This window comes from Panthera pardus, unplaced genomic scaffold (assembly GCF_024362965.1).
Source record: "Panthera pardus isolate Hobbes unplaced genomic scaffold, ASM2436296v1 HiC_scaffold_1, whole genome shotgun sequence".
In the NCBI taxonomy this organism is placed as follows: domain Eukaryota; kingdom Metazoa; phylum Chordata; class Mammalia; order Carnivora; family Felidae; genus Panthera; species Panthera pardus.
Window position 1 is genome coordinate 21,298,948 of NW_026526654.1, and position 17,754 is coordinate 21,316,701.

At 42.0% G+C, this 17,754-nt stretch overlaps 1 protein-coding gene across 23 annotated transcripts in view; it reads left to right on the forward strand.

Annotated features, from left to right (window-relative positions):
* Positions 1-17,754, forward strand: part of DOCK9 (dedicator of cytokinesis 9) — a 289,055-nt gene that overhangs the window by 140,545 nt on the left and 130,756 nt on the right. For all 23 annotated transcript variants that reach the window (XR_008418584.1, XR_008418573.1, XM_053892064.1 and 20 more), the window contains exons 3-4: positions 12,490-12,579; positions 16,574-16,656. Coding sequence is in view for 21 of the 23 variants with exons in the window: in XM_053892064.1 (XP_053748039.1) it covers positions 12,490-12,579; positions 16,574-16,656 (173 nt within the window). In the remaining 2 variants the exon portion in view is untranslated. The remainder of the gene's footprint in view (positions 1-12,489; positions 12,580-16,573; positions 16,657-17,754) is intronic.

Consider the following 17,754-nt stretch of genomic DNA (forward strand, 5'->3'; position numbering starts at 1 on the left):
CCATTGATCATACTATTAGGTTCAAAATCTGTGTGGTTCCTACAACCCAAAAGGGTCCTGCCATGTCCATTGCTCTGCCCTTTTCCAGAAGGGCTGCCTGGCCGAGCCTGGACACTGCGAAGTGTGTCCTGCTCAGAGTGCCCAGTGGCACCCCGAGCGTGCATGTGAGCGTGTGTGTGAGATCTAGAGAGGACAGAGTAAGGAAGCTCAGCGCAGTGCCCTGATGCCAGACGTCGTCGAGTCAGGACTTCCTCATCTGGGTAGCATTTAATCTGCAAAGCGTCATGTCTGCTCCACTTGTTTAAAATAAGACTTTGGGTGGCATTTCAGGAGGAGCGCAAGTGCGGAGGCCTGATGCTCTGACATGACCGGAGCACCGCACTGGCAAACGCATGGAGGGACTTGAGAGGAACCCTCCTTGATGCATAAGTGAAACTTTACACCTGAGCAGCGAGGAGAGCATGAGGGAGGAAAGCTCACCAGTATCTTGGAATATGTAATTAAGGGCATATTCACTATGCCAGGTGTTCACACAAACATATGGTCTGTTTAGCTAGCAATTAAAATTGCATTCTAGAAGAGGACCCACAGAGCCATACGCAGAGAGCTCGGAAACAAGAAACTGGAATGGCTTGTACCTTCCTCAAGGTAATGTTACCAAATGGAACACAAGTCAATCAGAGGGATGGTAGGTGCTCTCCAGGCAAGACCCAAGATTTAGTCATGTGACCCAAGGTTTTAGCCCCAGGTCTCTCTTACTAATCTGGGTGTTGGAGTAAGTGATAAGCCTTCTTTTTTCTTTAAAAAATTTTTTTAGTTTATTTATTTTGACAGAGAGCATGTGGGGAGGGAGAGAGAGAATTATGAGCAGGCTCTGTGATGTCAGCGCAGAACTCGACATGGGGCTTGAACCCACAAGCCATGAGATCGTGACCTTAGCCAAAACCAAGAGTCGGGCACTTAGCTGACTGAGCCACCCAGGTGCCCCCGTGATAAGCCTTCTTAATACTCACTTTTCTTAATCTGTTGTTCAGGGATAACATTTGCCCCAAAATTTGGGTTCTCATAGATATACAAGAATCCAAAGAGACACCACCATTCGGGAAAGCTCTTTGTACACATGGCTGATGTCCCTCAGTTGGCAGGGAGGGAGGTGAGGGCCTAGGAAGCAGCCTCCTTCCTGTTTATGTAACATCGTTCAGTTTTGAGGATGGCCATGTCTTCAAAGTCATGTGATGTGGGGCAGGTGGAGCCACTTACTCATGGGGAAGCTGGACCTGCTACATGTCCCCCAAATGACCCAAGCCCCCCCTTGTTTTCTGGATTATCCCTCTCCCCTTCTTCATTCTCTCTTATGCGTTGGTACATAAGAGCGATGGAAAACAAGCTTCAAATACCAAACCAAACATAAGCCAAACAAAATCTCTAAAAACTGAACTTAACGGATGAGTCTGGTCACGAAGGATGAACATTTCACTTGTTTAGTTATAGTTTACTGCATTTGGGCAGTTATGTAATGTATAATTTTGGGGGTTTGAGAAGGTAGCAGAATGAAATTTTTATGGCTCTCAAAGGTCTACAGACACTTACAAATGTATGTGACATTTTAGGGAACGGGACATTATGTGGTGACAGAAGCTACCTGATGTCTCACCAGTTCTGAGACACTGTCTCATTTGGAACCCTGAGCGATCTTGCAATCGAATAAAACAATCCCCATTTTAAAATCTCTGCTGCCCATTCACTCAGCAAACGTTTACGATGTGCCAGATGTTCTGCTGGGTGTTGGAGAAGCAAAGATGAGTAGCTTAGTCTGGGCATCTCCAGCCTGGTGGGAGATGTGGGTGGTGGGAACAGCTCCACAGCCAGGTGGATGGTCTGGTGCCTGAGGGAGTCAGAAGTCCCCATGTGCTACAGGGCTGAAGAAGGGCAGGTGAGCCCAGAAAAGACATCACAGCGGCTCGGCCGTGGTCTTAGGTTCTGCTGAGGAGCTTGGACTCGATTCTGGTGGCAGCGAGGAGTCATGGAAAGGTTTTAAGTGGAGGCCTGGTGCTATCAGATGAGAGTTTTGGAGAGACGACTGGCAGGTGGTACGAGGGACTACGGAGGGGAGCTGGGCATAGTGGTATGGGTGCTACACTGAGGCGCACGTGAGAGCACCCCAGATCAGTGCACTGTTTGGGGGTGTCCAGCAAGGAAAGTCACTGACAGCACATGGGGTGGTACTGTTGAGTGAGCGGAGACAGGCAGTGCAGGGTGGGAGCCTGGGGAGCTTGCAGGGGCGGCGAAGAGGAGCTGAGAGGGAGAGGCGTCCCTCAGCGTGTCTCAGCCCTCGTAGGGTTTTAATGGGTTCCTATGGAGTGGTCTTTTGTTAAATCCCTCCAGAAACCTAAATGGGGTTCCTTCTCCAGACCCTTGTCCTGTCCCATGCTTTGTCCATTTTCTTAATTATTAGTGAGTTAGGCATTGAGAGTTCTCAGGAAACTGAAAACGGGATTGTCTGATGTTACTAGAACACTGTGGGTCAGCCGCCAAGAGGTGATCTCTGCAGTGAGATGTGGGGAACGCCCTGCGTGAGTTCTAGTTTCCACCCTGGCTTGGGACTGAATCCTCTCAAAGTAAGTCATCTGCTCTGAAACAAATGCGTCTGCCAGACATGTGGAAAGGTGCCATTACGCTGTGCTCGATAAGTCACCGAAACGTCCCCAGAGTTGTCTAGTAGTGATGTTTCATGCACAGACAGATGCAACCAAGGCCAGTTTCCAGCATATGATATAAAGGAACCTAACTTCACAGACGCGTGAGGTACCCTGCAGTTTGGCTCAGGGCTAGAGACGAAAGGAAGGAGGTGTTGAGAGCTGCCTGTCTGACAGGGAATAGTTGAAAAGCCAAGATAACTTTAGAACATTGAAGTGGATGCTGTCCATTTGGCCCAGTCGAGCACAATATAAATTCAACCCAGGGCTTACTTGTTTAGTAAAGGAGATGGGCCAGGCTGAGGGACGCCAGCCTGAAGAGCTGTCTTCCCTAGGCTGCCTGGGCTTTGATTTCTGGCAGCATCCACTTCCCTCCCCTCACCGAGTGCTGGCCCCCTCCCACCACACCCCAAGGTCGCCCTTCTCCTGGAAGATCAAAGTACTATTTCTCTGCAAATGCATCAAGCCCTCAAAGGTTTCAAGGTATAGTTCTACTAGGTGAATTAAAACAAACACAAAAATGAATACAAGCATAGGATGCTTTGCATAGAATTACAAACCAGGTAGGTTAACTGCTAAGCAGAGTGAGTCCACTTTTTTGTGTAAGGGCAGATGGGAGCTGACCAGCCCCTGAGACCTGGTGGGCTTCTCTGGCCAGCAGGTCATGTCTGTTGGAGTGCGTCTTGGGCCCCCTTCTCTGACCTCAGGCTGTCCGCAGGCCTCGGAGCCCATCTTAGAGGTAAGACCCCAGGCACCTAGGAAATTTCCCTCACTCTCAACTTCCTGCAGCCATGTGCCTAACTGACCCGTTACTTCCTCTTGAAGAGAACCTTTTTCACCTCTTGTAACTCTTCGGAGTCGTTCTGCTCAGAGCACTCGAGGAGCCATCTCTTCCTGATTGAAGGCCGGCACTGCCTTCTGGGCCGCCTGTGATGTTTGTTTTTTCTGTCCAAGGGAGGACACTCCCAGCCCTGTGCTCCTTTGAACAGGAGAGATGGGGAGACAGTGTCGGTGGACACACGCAGTGAGCTCAGGTTGCAGCCCACCCACTTCTCTGGGATCTATCCTCCGGCTCATTGTTCACAGGGCCCAGGGGAAGGGTGGGCCTTTTGTTTCAGCCTCTTCATTAAAATCTTATAAAATAGGATATTTTGAGCAGCCGCAGCTATGCTTGCTTCCCACCAGGAATTAAGAGAGTTGTTTTGTTACAGTTTTAATGCCCATTCTAAAGTGATTAATATAAAGTCCCGTGCCATATGGGTTGGGAGGGTCAGAAGAGTAAAGAAATAAGGACACGAAAGCATGTCTCCGTTAAGACTCGCCCTATATTTATTTAAGTCTACAAAGTGATTCTGCCCTCCTTCTCATCCAGCAATTCCTTTCATAAAAATAAATGGGGTAGTCAATCAAAGCAGACATAGTATTCATCTTATTTTCTTGGATATCTTTTAGTTTCTCTCCAAACACAGATAATAAGCCATTTGAGAGATATAGACTTAGAATTCCATGTTCACAGAACTGTGGAATTTTTAAATTACAAAGGAAGCCTGGAGATCCTTAGAAAACTCTCTATTTTACAGATGTGGAAAGTTAAAACTTTCCCCCCAAGATCACACAGCTAATTAGCGGCTGAGCTCAGATGAGCACTCAGGTTTCCTGGCTCTCACTTCAAAACCCTTTCCAATATCACTTCTCAGATTCTTCTGTAGGAAGTTTAATTACATTATTCACCTCACATTTCTTGTGGCTTGAAACAAGAGCTTCTCGGTGCCCCAGCCTCAGTGGGGTCGGGGTGGTGGGGTGGCTGGCCCTGATGGAGAGAACCCTGGCCAGGTTGGGGGCCAAGAATTCCATTCGTAGAGAGAGGTGCCAAGTTGAAGATGCAGAACCAAGGTTACAGCAGGCCATCAGGGAACAGCTGTGAGTGATGAAGAAGAGGGTTGGGAAATGCCAGGATGCCCCAGGGCTGGCCCAGATGAGCAGACCCACTGTGTGGTTTGCCCGTATGTCCCTTTAGGTGGTGCACAGCCCTGCCTCCCTGGGCCACGCATCCAGATATGGCTCAGAGCCGCTGAAGTGACCCCAGTCTTTGCAGGGAGTCATTTCAAGCAAGAGAGAAAAAAGTTTTTAAAGTAAAAGAAGATCTATTTGACATTTGTCCTTCTATTAAATTAAGCTGAAAGATACTTATAAGTTCTGCTGTTTCTGTTCAGGTCTGGGGGCAACCCTGAACTTCTTCAACTCATTCCATTAAAAGAAAATTCCCCTAAAGACTGACCTGGGCTCTCAGGTGTCCTTGTGCCACCTTCTAAGCTTTTTGGGTGAGGACTTCACCACTTTCTCTTCCTTTAGCAGTTCTAAATTGTTCTTTTTAGTTACTCCTGACATTCTTTGGAATTCCTCATAAGACTCCTGTCCCTACTTGGCCAAGGTAATAAAGGGTCTCCATGTGTCCAAGACTACCAGCATTTAACCTAAGTCACAGTAACTCACTGAAAATAATTTAGACTATTTTAGTAGCTAGAAGAGGGCTTTTGTTTTAAATTGTGCTTTGTGCCATGAGATTTCTATTCAAAATGGTTGCCGGAGATGCTAGCTGTGTTTAGATTTAATTTGCAGATCTTATCACGCTTCATAGTGAAATGCTTCTCACCTCCCCCTTGCAAATGTAGAGATCTACTGAGGAGAAAGCTACTGCTGAGCTCTCTCAGTGGCGTGGGAATAATTTATTTCCAAACATAAGAATGGGACTGATATTCTTTGAATGTCCACCTTGATGTTGATTTATATAAAGTGGATACAGACCCATCTTTTAGCAGGAATATGACTTTAACTGATAAAAAAGGAGAAAAGAATGCCACAACTGTGGAAAAGAAAATTAAGTCCACTTTTGAGGAGGGCTTTAGTGTTCACTGAGTATAAATCTCCAGGTATTGATTGGGACTCTGTTATAAGCCAGATAAATAAAACTGCAGAAATTTAATGTGAATCGATTTGGCATACAGTAGACTATTACCCAAATATGACTTTTAATAAAAAAGTCTTTGGAGAAATTAGAGCATTCACTTATGCTGTAGTCTTCCCTTGTCAGTTTTTATAATGGACTGGAGAAGTTTTTGTAATAACAGAAAAAAAGTTATATACAAGTAATCGATGATTTTCAGTAGAGTCCTATTTCTGTCTCCATTGACTATTTTATTCATTCATTCTTGAAAGATTGATTACCTAGCCCAGAGATACAGATAGGAAGATCTGCTCCTGCCCTTAGAGGAATCCACAATCTGATAGGAGGAAGTAGGACATGTGCCTGGAGGAGAGTTTTGGATTATGGAGTCAGAGATTGATGAGCTACCAGACAGGGCCTCATGGGCTGTGGTTGATAAGTCACCAAGGTCTGGGGTCAGCTCTTAGCTTTGCAAGTCCAGAGACTGAGTTTGGTCAATGTGACCAGAGTTGTTTGAGCTCAGAGAACTGACTTGTAACAGATAGCTTCACAAGAGGACAAACCAAATAGCATTTAATAATGAGCATTGAGAACTAGAATTAATAAGCAGATCAGAATACATTCATTGGCCGTGTCAGTTCTCTGTAATTAGGAAAGTCTAAATGGGAATCCCTTTATAAACAAGTGGATTCATGAAGCTGGATTCAGTGAGTGGGAAGACCTTGGGAACAGAGGACATCAAGTGGTGGCTCCTCATTGGTGCCAAGTCCAGGAGTCAGTGGTGCCTCAGGCCCCCCCCCCCCACCCCCCCACCCCGGCCTGATGGGATTCCAGCCTTTCCTTTTAAATGGTGATAAAGACACTGACAAAATTGCTCTGGTCATACAAGCCCTGTTATTTCTGTTGGCCCATTCTTTCCCCAGATGAGTTAAAACTATTGATTAGGCTATAGGTTGGTAGGGTTTTTAATTCTTAGGTGTTCTTTAATTAGTGTTCTGGGCAGTTTTTCCTTTGGGGTAAGGTATATTTATAGTTCTAGGATTTAACGGGTCTCTTCTGTGTGTGCAAAGAGATAATCTCATTTATTATGTCTTGATTTTGCTCTTTTAACTTTACAAGAGTAAGCTTGTCTCCCAAGCTTCTCCCCCTTTTGTACTGAATACAACTTGTACTCATCCTGCACAATTTAGCTTGAGTGTTTTTGCCTTGGTGCACATCTTCCCGATGTTCTTTTCCCCTCCCCGTTGGATTTAGATTCCCGCATTCTTTCCTTTCATGCCAGCCTGTGCTTCTGTGCCCCTTTCTCTCGTACTCCTCTGTAGTACTTGTGGCTCTCTGATAATTTATTTCCTTATCTTCCTCTGTCTTCAGACTGTAAGCTTTATAGGAACAGCAACTACATTTTCATTAAAGTTGGTGTCTTGACTGCTAGTTCAGTGTCTGGTGGTAGAAAGTGACACAGCAGATGGTTGGATGGGTGGGTGGATGGATGGATGGATGGATGGATGAAGTGATATTTATGCTGAACTGTAAAATGGTCAGTACAATGTTTTGGAGGACGAGAAACCATTGATAACTACTCTCAAAGTGTAACAGACATTTTTTTTTTTTTTTTTTTCTATTTTGCTTGTCTACTCTTAGGACATTGACACATGTCCCAAGAAAGGTAAATGAAGAAACCAAGTTGCGGTTTCATGTATCCCTTCAGTGCTTCTGTCCTACCTCTATATTGTGATTAGTATTTGAAAACATTTTCATGAAAACAGCAGTATTCTTCACTACGTTAATTAAGACGTGTTCCTAATCTCTTAGCATCTTGTTACAGTTAGTTATTGCTGAGTAACAAACCACTCCAAAGCCTAGTTAATTCAGGACAATAATTTTTCATTTCCCACGATTGTAAAATTTGATCCAGGCTTAGCGGTGTAGTTCTGCTTGACTTGCTGTCGGCAGAGCCTGGAATGTCCAAGAAGGCTTCCTTACTTACACTGTGGTACCTCAACCAGGATGGCTGGAACCAGCTGTGGGCAGGTGGGGCATCTTTCTATATGTGGTCTCTCCATATAGCTAGTTTGGACTTGCTCATAGCATAGTGGTCTCAAGTAGTAGAACTTTTTTTGTGTCTTTTTATGTCCGTGTCTTTTAAGAAGGAGGAACAGAGCTGCTAGTTCTCCTAAAGGCTAAGTTTGGAACTGCCACAGTAACATTTCTGCCTCATCTGATTGGTCAAAGCCAGCCCGGGTTTAAGGAGAGGAAAATTGTCTGCACCTTTTGGTGTGAGGGACAGCAGTCATATATAGGGAAGGATAACAGCCAGCTATATAGAAAAGAGGTTATCTAAAACATCCAATTTTGTATACAACAAGAATTAGACATAAAAATAACATGAAGCTAGATGTGTACTACAGAAGTGTGTCTCATGTAAGTGAATGGTTTTTTAAAAATTTGCTGTTTATTTGGATGAAGTCTCCAGAGGAAAAAGGGCTCTTGTGGGACAACTAAGCTTTGTCAAAATCAGAGCTAGGACTTGATCAGTAATGGACTCAAACCTAGCATTCTGGTACTGGTGGGTGGTGGTAAGTACACAGATGATTGGTTTATTTATGCCCAGTGCTCTCTTATCTGCTAAAGGCCAGGTCTCTCTTTAAGGATCAAAGTTTCTTTCTTTTTAAAGTGAGAACATAATGGCATTGTCTCTGATCCATATCTCTTTCTCTCACCTTAGAGGAGTATTTGGAAAAGTGTCACATAATTAAAGTTTCTTGAGGGGCACCTGACTGGCTCATTCATTAGAGTGTGCAACTCTTGATCTTGGGATTGTGAATTCAAGCCCCACTTTGGGGTGGAGATTACTTAAAAATAAAACTTTAAACAAAAAGTTTCTTGAGTTGGTAATCCCACTGGAAAAAACATAATACATTTTGTCTTTTGACTAGTGGTGTGATGGAAAATGGGCTGGAAGTGACTCTAATAGTCCATTTCTTGAACTGAGCATTTCCTGAACATTTTAAAAGTGTAACAATTTGTTTCAAAAATCATGGTAGATCAAAATACATCAAGTAGGGATATAGAATGTATCCTTCTTTGAAGCATACACAAGTTTCTTAAACAATTTCCCTTTTCTTAATCCTGATTTTTAACAGTTCTGACAATCTCTTAATAATCACTGTGTTACTTGGAAACGTTTTGAATAGATTATGCCTCTTTAGTGCTTATCGTCACACATCTCTATGGCATTTCTTGGGAACAGGTGAGAGTAATAAGATTCACCATTTGTGATAGTTGCAAAAAAACCAAGACCAAGGGCCTTCAGAGCGCTTTTGGAGGCTGAATGAATTAAGAATTCACCCATGAAGGACTTCAGTGGAGAATGGAGTTCCTTCTTTCCTTTCCTTTAGAATAAGGAGGCTTATTCTAAAAACAGGGTTTGAGATTACTTTCAAAGATTGACACCATCCAAAAAAGAGTTAAATAGGTGAAGGAGACACAACATTGAGAAAATAGGGGCAGGAAATAAAATTAAATTATATACAAAATATATGCACTGAAGTTTTCAACCTGTGCCGGAGGGGAGGGAGATCACACATTTGATCCAAGCTTCCTCCAGCCAAAGGAAGAAGAAAAACATCGGGACAGATGCTAGGGGATCCCAGTTTAGTAAGTAGCCATGAAGAGCTACCACAGGGTAGACTCTCTTTGCAAAATATTTTCCATGTATGCTGTTTTTGTAACTATGATCTGTTAATACTATCCAAGGATTACAGTCCATGGGAGAAAACATCTAGAACATTTCTTTCTGAAGCCTGAGGTCCGGTTTCCTCATATTGGCAAAATAGTCCCTTCCAAATGATGTTAGAGTGGATTTGCTCCTGCCTAAAGTCATGAGGCATTTTATTATTTAAAGTAAGCATTTGAGCCTCTTGAGGGGAGGTAGCATTCACAATTCATAGATCCATTCAACGAATAGTGATTGAGCACCTTCTACTTGCCTGGTTACCATGCTGTGAGACACTGTGAGGCACTGCTGTGAGGCAGTGACCAAGCATGGACATAAAAGGCAAGTAAGAGATGAATGTGAAGTAGAAAAAATAGTCCTAAAACTCATTTGGAACCACAAAAGTCCTCAAAGAGCTGAAGAAATCTTTAGAAAGAAGAACACAGCAGGAAGCATCACACATCCTGATTTCAAGCTCTGCTATAAAGCTGTAGTCATCAAAATAGTATGGTATAGGCATAAGAACAGACAAGTAGAACAGTGGAACAGAATTGAGAGCCCCAAATAAACCCAAGCATATACAGTCAACTAATATTTGACAAGGGAGCCAATAATACTAAATGGAGAAAAGGCAATAAATGTTGCTGGGATAATTGGCTGTTCCCATGTAAAAGGATGAAACTGGACCCACGTCTTATACTACTCGTGAAAATGAACTCAAAATGGATTAAAGACTTATATGTAAGACCTGAAATCATGAAACTCCTAGAAGAGAACATAGGAATAAAGCTCCTTAACATGGGTCTTGATAATTATTTTGGGGGGCTTTGATACCTAAAACACAAGAAACACAATTAAAAAAAAAAACACAAAAAAACAAGTGTGACCACACCAAACTCAAAAGCTTCTGCACAGCAAAATAAATCATCAATAATGTGAAGAGACAACCTATGGAATGGGAAAAAAATATTTGCAAACCACATATCTGGGGGTTAATATCCAAAATATATGAAGAACTCATAGAACTCAATAACAACAACAACACAACAACAACAACAACAACAATAACCCAGATGAAAAATGGCAAAGGACCTGAAAAGACAATTTTCTGAAGAAGTTATACAAAAAGCCAACAAGTACATGAAAAGATGTTCACTATCACTAGTTGTTAGGGAAATGCAAATTAAAGTCACAATGAGATAGCACCTCATGCCTGCTAGAATGGCTGTCATCAAAAAGATAAGAGAGAACAGATGCTGGCACAGATGTGGAGACAACGAAACCCTTGTGCACTGTTGGTAGGATTGTGGTTTAGTGCAGCCACTGTGGAAAACAGTATGGAAGACCTCAAAAGATTAAAAATAGAGGGGCTTCTGGGTGGCTCAGCTGGTTAAGCGTCTGACTCTTGGTTTTGGCTCAGGTCATGATACCATGGTTGGGGATTCTGGCCCAGCGTTGGGGTCTGCAGCTGGCAGCTGGCAGTCTGTTTGGAATTCTGTCTCTCACTCTCTGCCCCTCCCCCACTCACGTTGTCTCTCTCAAAAAACTTAAAAAAAAAAAGAAATACTTAAAAAAAATTAAAAGTAGAATTACAGTATGATCCAGTAATCCCACTTATGAGACTGTATCCAAAGGAAATAAAAACACTAACTTGAAAAGATATCTGTACCCCAGTGTTTATAGCAGCATTGTTTACAGTAGCCAAGACAGGGAAACAACTTAAGCATCCATTGTTAGATGAATGGGTAAAGAAGTTGTGATATATATCTACAACGGAATAATATTAAGCCATAAAAAATGAGGAAATCCTACCATTTGCAAAAACATGATGGACCTTGCAGGCATCATGCTAAGTGAAATGAATCAAACACAAAGACAAATACTGTGTGATCTCACGTATATGTGGAATAAAACAGAACAAGACAAAAAGGCATAGAAAAAGAGATCAGCCTTGTGGTTACCAAAGATGGAGGGTATGGGGAGGAAGAATTGGATGCAGGAGATCAAAAGGTCCAACTTCCAGTCATAAGATAAATAAGGACTAGGGATGTGAGGTCCAACCTGGAGACTGCAGTGAACATGGCTGTGTGGTATCTAGGACAGTTCTTAAGCGAGCAAATCCTATCATAAGGAGAAAGGTTTTTTTTTTTTTCTCCCTTTTCCCTTTCTTCTTATTGTATTTGAGTGAGAGAATAGACATTAGCTGAACTTATCATGGTCCTCATTTCACAATAGATGTAAATCAAACCATCATGCTGTATATGCCTTAAACTTATACAGTGATGTATGTCCATTATTTCTCAATAGGACTGGAAAAAAGAAAACATGGATGTGATGATGGTTGCACAGCAATGTGAATGTACTTAATGCCACTGAAATGCACACTTTTTGAAAGTGGTTAAAATGGGGGTGCCTGGCTGGCTCAGTAGGTAGAGCATGTGACTCTTGGTCTCAAGGTCATGAGTTCGAGCCCATATTGGGTGTAGAGTTTGCTTAAAAAAAATAAAATTGGGGCGCCTGGTTGGTTCAGTTCATTAAGTGTCTGACTCTAGATTTTGGCGTAGGTCATGAGCTCCAGTCCTGCATTGGGCTCTGCACTGGCAGTGTGGAGCCTGCTTGGGATTTTCTCTCCCCCTCTCTCTTCCCCTCCCCAGCTCTTGCTCTTGCTCTCTTTCAAAGTAAAGAAATAAACTTTAAAAAAAATGAAATAAAATCTGGAAAAAAGTTAAAATGGTAAATTTTATGGTATGTCTATTTTACACTAGAAAAAGGCAATTAGGACAAGTAAAAGGCAATGTAGTGGGACTAGCTCAAGCACTTGGGGCTGGCGAGGGTTAGGGTTTCTGAAAGGGGGCCTACCCTGCCTGGTGGGAGCGGAAGGACTCCCTGGAGGGCTCACTGGACCTCTGACTCAGAAAGAAGTGGGAGCCATTGCCCCATGCCCGTCTTTGAACTTTCTGGCACCAAAAGGGATCCGTGGTGTGTGACCCAAGGAGGAAGGAGAAGGGCTGTCTCTGCAGGACTGGCAGAGACTGAAGAAGGGACTGTCTCCATGTGAGGCCCGGCTGCACCCCGAGGCTGGCGCCTTTCCATCTTCCAGTAACCAAACCCTCTCCCCACGCTTTCCTTCACAGACGGCCACTCTGAGACGACAGGGTCGCTACATGTGCTCCACGGTCCCCGCAGATGCGCAAGAGGAAGCACAGAGCTTATTTGTTACGGAGGTAATGTGCCTTTTCTACGTTAATGTACACTTTATCTTAGAGTCACTTTTTGCCTACACCCCCCCTTCTGTAAATTTCAATGATATTTTCAAGGAAGTATCAGAGAGGTAATTACATTTTTATAATGGAAAATAGGAGAACAGTATGGGGTTTTCAGAGTCTGAAATGTGGACAGAAATGTTAATAGGGGTCATTTCTGACGGCTGTTTAAAGCATGAATGCTACAGAACTTACAGGCATGGAATACGGGTAACTTAGGAACTCGCTGGAAATCTTTGGCTGAGGTTTTGTTGTTGACGTTGTTTTTAATGGAGACTCAGCACACACATTTATGTATTCATTTACATGTTTCTACTTATAACTTATTTTCAAGACTAGTTCAGTCTTTATGAGATGCCAGGTGATAATGAGCAGAGCGTGAATATTCCTGATCAGTATATGATTATTATCACTCTTATTTGAACATACAGATACTAATTACCTGTTAAAGAGGAAAGAGAAATTATTGCATTTGGATTGCATTTTTTTTAGATTGGTGTTTGTTTCTTCTTCCAGGTGCTTTTAGATGAACTAATTAGGTATTTTAATTTTGTTTCTTGAAGCACTCTTTCATTTAAAAATGATGGGTCTTTAACCCTATTTTTCTAGTTGATTTTTAGATGATAAACATGGCCAACCCCCACAAGGAATCTATGCTTTTTAAAGTGAAAACTAATTAAAATAACAATATTGTAGTAACAGTATTTAGTTTCCATTGAGATTTTCAAAAAATTAAATATGTATTGAAAATCGTAAAAGTGTGATCTCTCATCCTTCTGGAAAGGTAACTTCTTGCCTTACCTCCTTTGCTACTATATTAGTAAAAATGATTCTGGACAAATAGAGCCAGATACGTTTGTGTAGTCTTAAATGTTTAGTATCAAGCAGGATGCAGACGCAGTGTGACTGACCCACGGGCAACTGTCTGGCCTGCAGCCTGTTTTTGTAAATAAAGTTTCATTGTAGTACCGCCACACCCTTTTGTTTACGTGTCACCTGTGACCTACTTTCACGTGATAACTCAGAGTTGAATGTTTGCAGCAGAGATCACGTGACCCTCAAAGCTGAAAATACTTGCCTATCCGGACTTTTCCAGAAAGAGTTTGTTCACCTCCAAACTTATTAATTACTAATTCAGTTCTCCCAGTTGCTTAAAAAATATGACTTTTGAGGCACAGTTCTCCACTCAGTTCTTTGACTGCTGTAGGTTGAGCAATAACAACTTCATGCTGTGCTGCCCGAGCCAATGGAACGAGCCCTCTTGGGACGTGGCCACAAGGGTGGAGTGGAACAGCCAGCACTTCCTCTCCATCCTCTTGTCCAGCAGAGAATGACCTAACGGCTGTTTTAAAAAACAACTTCAAAAACCTTTCAGTATTAACTTGAAAATATGATTGAATTTCACGAGTCTGAAAGGTCACTGATGAAATGAGCCAGTCAGATCCCTGTCTTTCTGGAGATCCAGTTCTCCAGAGACTGATTTCTGATGTAACCCCTCATCTCCTAGACTTTCTGCATCCCCGGAGGGGTGGGGGTTGCTTGTCTTATTCCAGGCTTCAGCCTTGGAATTCAGCTAGTGCCTGCCATGTGGAGAGTCAACCGGGGCTTATCAAATGAATGACTCTCTGGCCACTTAACCTGGTCAACTATGTTTCCTTACAGTTTCTTATAATTTAAAACATTTAAACATAAGTATCTTTCTGACCCATTTTACCTAAGATATTAAAAATCTGGGCAGTCAGGTGTTTCATTCATAAATGCCCTGATTGTATGCAAGTGCTTGCTCGTTGATCTTTTTAACTGGGCAGGTGCATGTTATACTTCAGAATAGGTTTAATATCCTGAAAGAGACTTCGGTGGTATGACTTTGGTTGCTGTGCTTGTTCGAAAACCTGAACAGAGTAGGAGCATGTGCACAAGACTGTGTCATACCTAGTCAGACCTAAAATTGCTGTGCTAACAGACCTAGGGATACAGGTAATTCTGCAATCACACTTGGTTTGGAATATAATTTTGAGTATGGATGTCAGATGTTCTGAATGTGAAAATGCTTTGAAAATATTTTTGAGAAGAATTTACAAGAGTAAAATAGTCTTCAAAAACATTTGTAACTACATGGCAAAGAGATCGGAAACTTGTTCAGTTCCACCATCCAACTCTGTTCCTAACCCTTCTCTGCTATTTAGTCCACCTTTCAGAACAATAATGTAAAATCTTACACTATCTGCCTGTCGCCACCTTGCCCATAGAGTGCTTATCATAGAGTCTGGCACAAGGGAAGCATTCATTATCGTTGTTGTAGTTCTATTCATGACTTTGGGGTAGAGGAGAGTTTGCCTCAGAAGGCCTTTGGGCATAAGCCATGAAACAGATAAAAAAGGTTGACCATAAAAATGATGAAGTAGAGTGAGCAGAATAGAGACTTTGATCACAGTGTTAGTAATAGCCGGAGTCAAGTCAACCAGGTAAGACATAAATACATTCAACTACATCTTCACTTATTCATTTTTTTTTTCCACACTGAAGTTTACATATGTGTAGCCAAGAGCTGACTATACAGAAAATCAATGTAGCTGTTGGTAACTCAATCAAATGCTTCCCCTATTGATTTTGACTCATTTGTGTTTGAGGATCTGGTGGACGCAGCCTTATAATCTTTAGTCTACACACTATTCAGTGCTTCCTCCTGGATAGATGAATGAAAGACACCGTGCTGGTCCGTTGAGTCTATTGGATAGTGAGGTAGTTTAATGCAGTGTAGGGAGTATAGAAATGTCTTTTTTTTCCCTCCGGGGTTCCTTCTAGTTGGCTTAGGAATTAAATTGATATAAGGCAGATTAATAGGAAAAAACCCAAAGTTTTATTATGTGCACATGGAGGTCAAAAAATGAAACTGAGACCCCAAGAAATAAGTAAGGCAGGCAGTTTTTATACATTTTAGACAAAGAGACAATAAATTTGGGAGGAATTGACAGGACAAAGAAAACAGGTGTTTGGGAGCCTTAATTAGTAAGGAATTCTAAACAGAATTTAGCCTGCAGTAGGAGATTAGAAAAAAATAACAAGGTTTATTTCCGTAGCTTTCTCAACTTTCAAGTCCCTACCTCTGGTGATAAGGATTTTGTTTTGTTACGGTTTTATTTTGTTTTTTTTTTTTAACTTCTTAGTCCAGGAGAGTATTTTTCATATGGGAGATTTGTTTCCAGCCTCCAGGGGACGGAGGATGGTCTTAGTGTCCTTGCACAGTTATTTCCCAAGTGGCTTCATTCAGAATAATCACCATGGCATTGTTGTGCATGGGATGGGCCCTGGGCCCCACAGCAGTCTGTGTAGGTTGGTATCATAGAACGTAAAGCTCCCTACTTTGTACATCCTGTTCACACATGCATGTGCGTGCACGCGATGATGTCACGGTGCCACTGAATTGGAATCTAAATCTTTTCTCCTAATAACCTCACTCTGGCCCCTATAAATAGAAGGAAAAGCCAAGGGCAGATTTGTATTATACTTGGTAACAGATCTAGTTGTCAATTTATTAAACACCATGAAAGTGTCTTTTAGGTTCACACTTTCCACCTACTCTCATGTTCTAGTAGAGGGCACAAGGCTTCCTAAACAAGTGCTTTTAACTCAGAAGCAGTACATTGTTTGTTATGTAAATGCAGCAACATGAGGTGCAGTTTTTCCCCTTGTAAAAATCTGCTCTCTGATCATGAATGATGGGCACTTAAAGTGACCCATCCCCAAGGGTAAGGCTTTAAGTGTTTTTAAGCTTTATAGGAACCTCTGATAGTGGAATTTCAGGCAAGGGAGGGTCGAAGTAAAAGAATTGTGTTGATGTTTGTGTGGCTGCACATTCGTAAACCTTCCCAAACGTTCTCCTAAAGCCATCACATATCTTTTTTCTTTGCCTCTTATGCTTTCTATTTTTTATACCCTTCCCCTCACCCCGTAGTGCATCAAAACCTATAACTCTGACTGGCATCTTGTGAACTATAAATATGAAGATTACTCGGGAGAGTTTCGACAACTTCCAAAGTGAGTAAATGGTCAGACCACACAAGGTGGGGTGATACATGTGGGCAGTGTTTTTTGTGCTTGAGAGGCTTAAGGAGGTATGTAACTTCACATGCAATCAGAGTAATTGGAGAACATATTTCTAGATGGTTTGTATGTATATGGAGTAGCTATTGCTTCCAGGGTATTTGATAATAGGACTCAAACCTAGTACTCTGGGATTGGTAAATGGTATAAACATGGATGGTTTAGTTATGGCCGGTGATTCTTTCCAGGGCACCACTGATAGAACAGGTAGAGTACTTTCAGCGAGAAATAGAAAACAAAGAAAATGTAAATGCTACAGTGTGTCTTACCTTTAAAAGAATACTTTGGAGAAATATAAAAAGCATGTCATATTGAATAAATTTTATATTTAAAAAAAGTAAATCAAAGACAAGCATTCCCCAGACGATTTTCTTACTTTCTTTGAAGTATTAATGGGTTCTGGAATACACCCAAAACAAGTGTGTTTAGATTGATTAGTGGTCATTATAGTGAACCAGGTGGAGGTAGGTCTTGCCTCGAGGGGACATGTTCCATTTCAGGATATCCTGAAATGATGCAGTTGGTAAATTTAGGTAATAGTTGATTATGAAAATTGAAATCAAATAATGATGGATTGTATTGTATCAAAAGTAACCATCACCAATGAAAATTTTACTTGCGACCCTATTAATGTATTTTTCTCTATGTTTGTTGCATCTGTGAGTTTGAACCATTGAAACTATTCTCAGTGGACCTAGATGTTTGTTTTTCCTCTTTGTGTGGTTCAGCCACTCCTTGGGAGTGTTTAGCCAAGTTCCCCATTGACTCTTTTTAAACTTCAGCTGAAGACACTCCCTTCCAGCATTATCTTCTCCAGATGGGGTGTGCTCCTTAGTTCTGTATTTACCCAGTACTTATTTGGGGACTTCTAAATTCTGTCCATTTGATTGCCTGAACCTGTCTTCACGGATAGTCTGGTTCATACTATTCTCATGGCTTTCTTAGAACATACTGCGAGCTGTAGCACACTGACTGCATGATATACTTTCACTGCTGGTAGATTTTACCTTTGGCATTAATAATTTTGCAGTT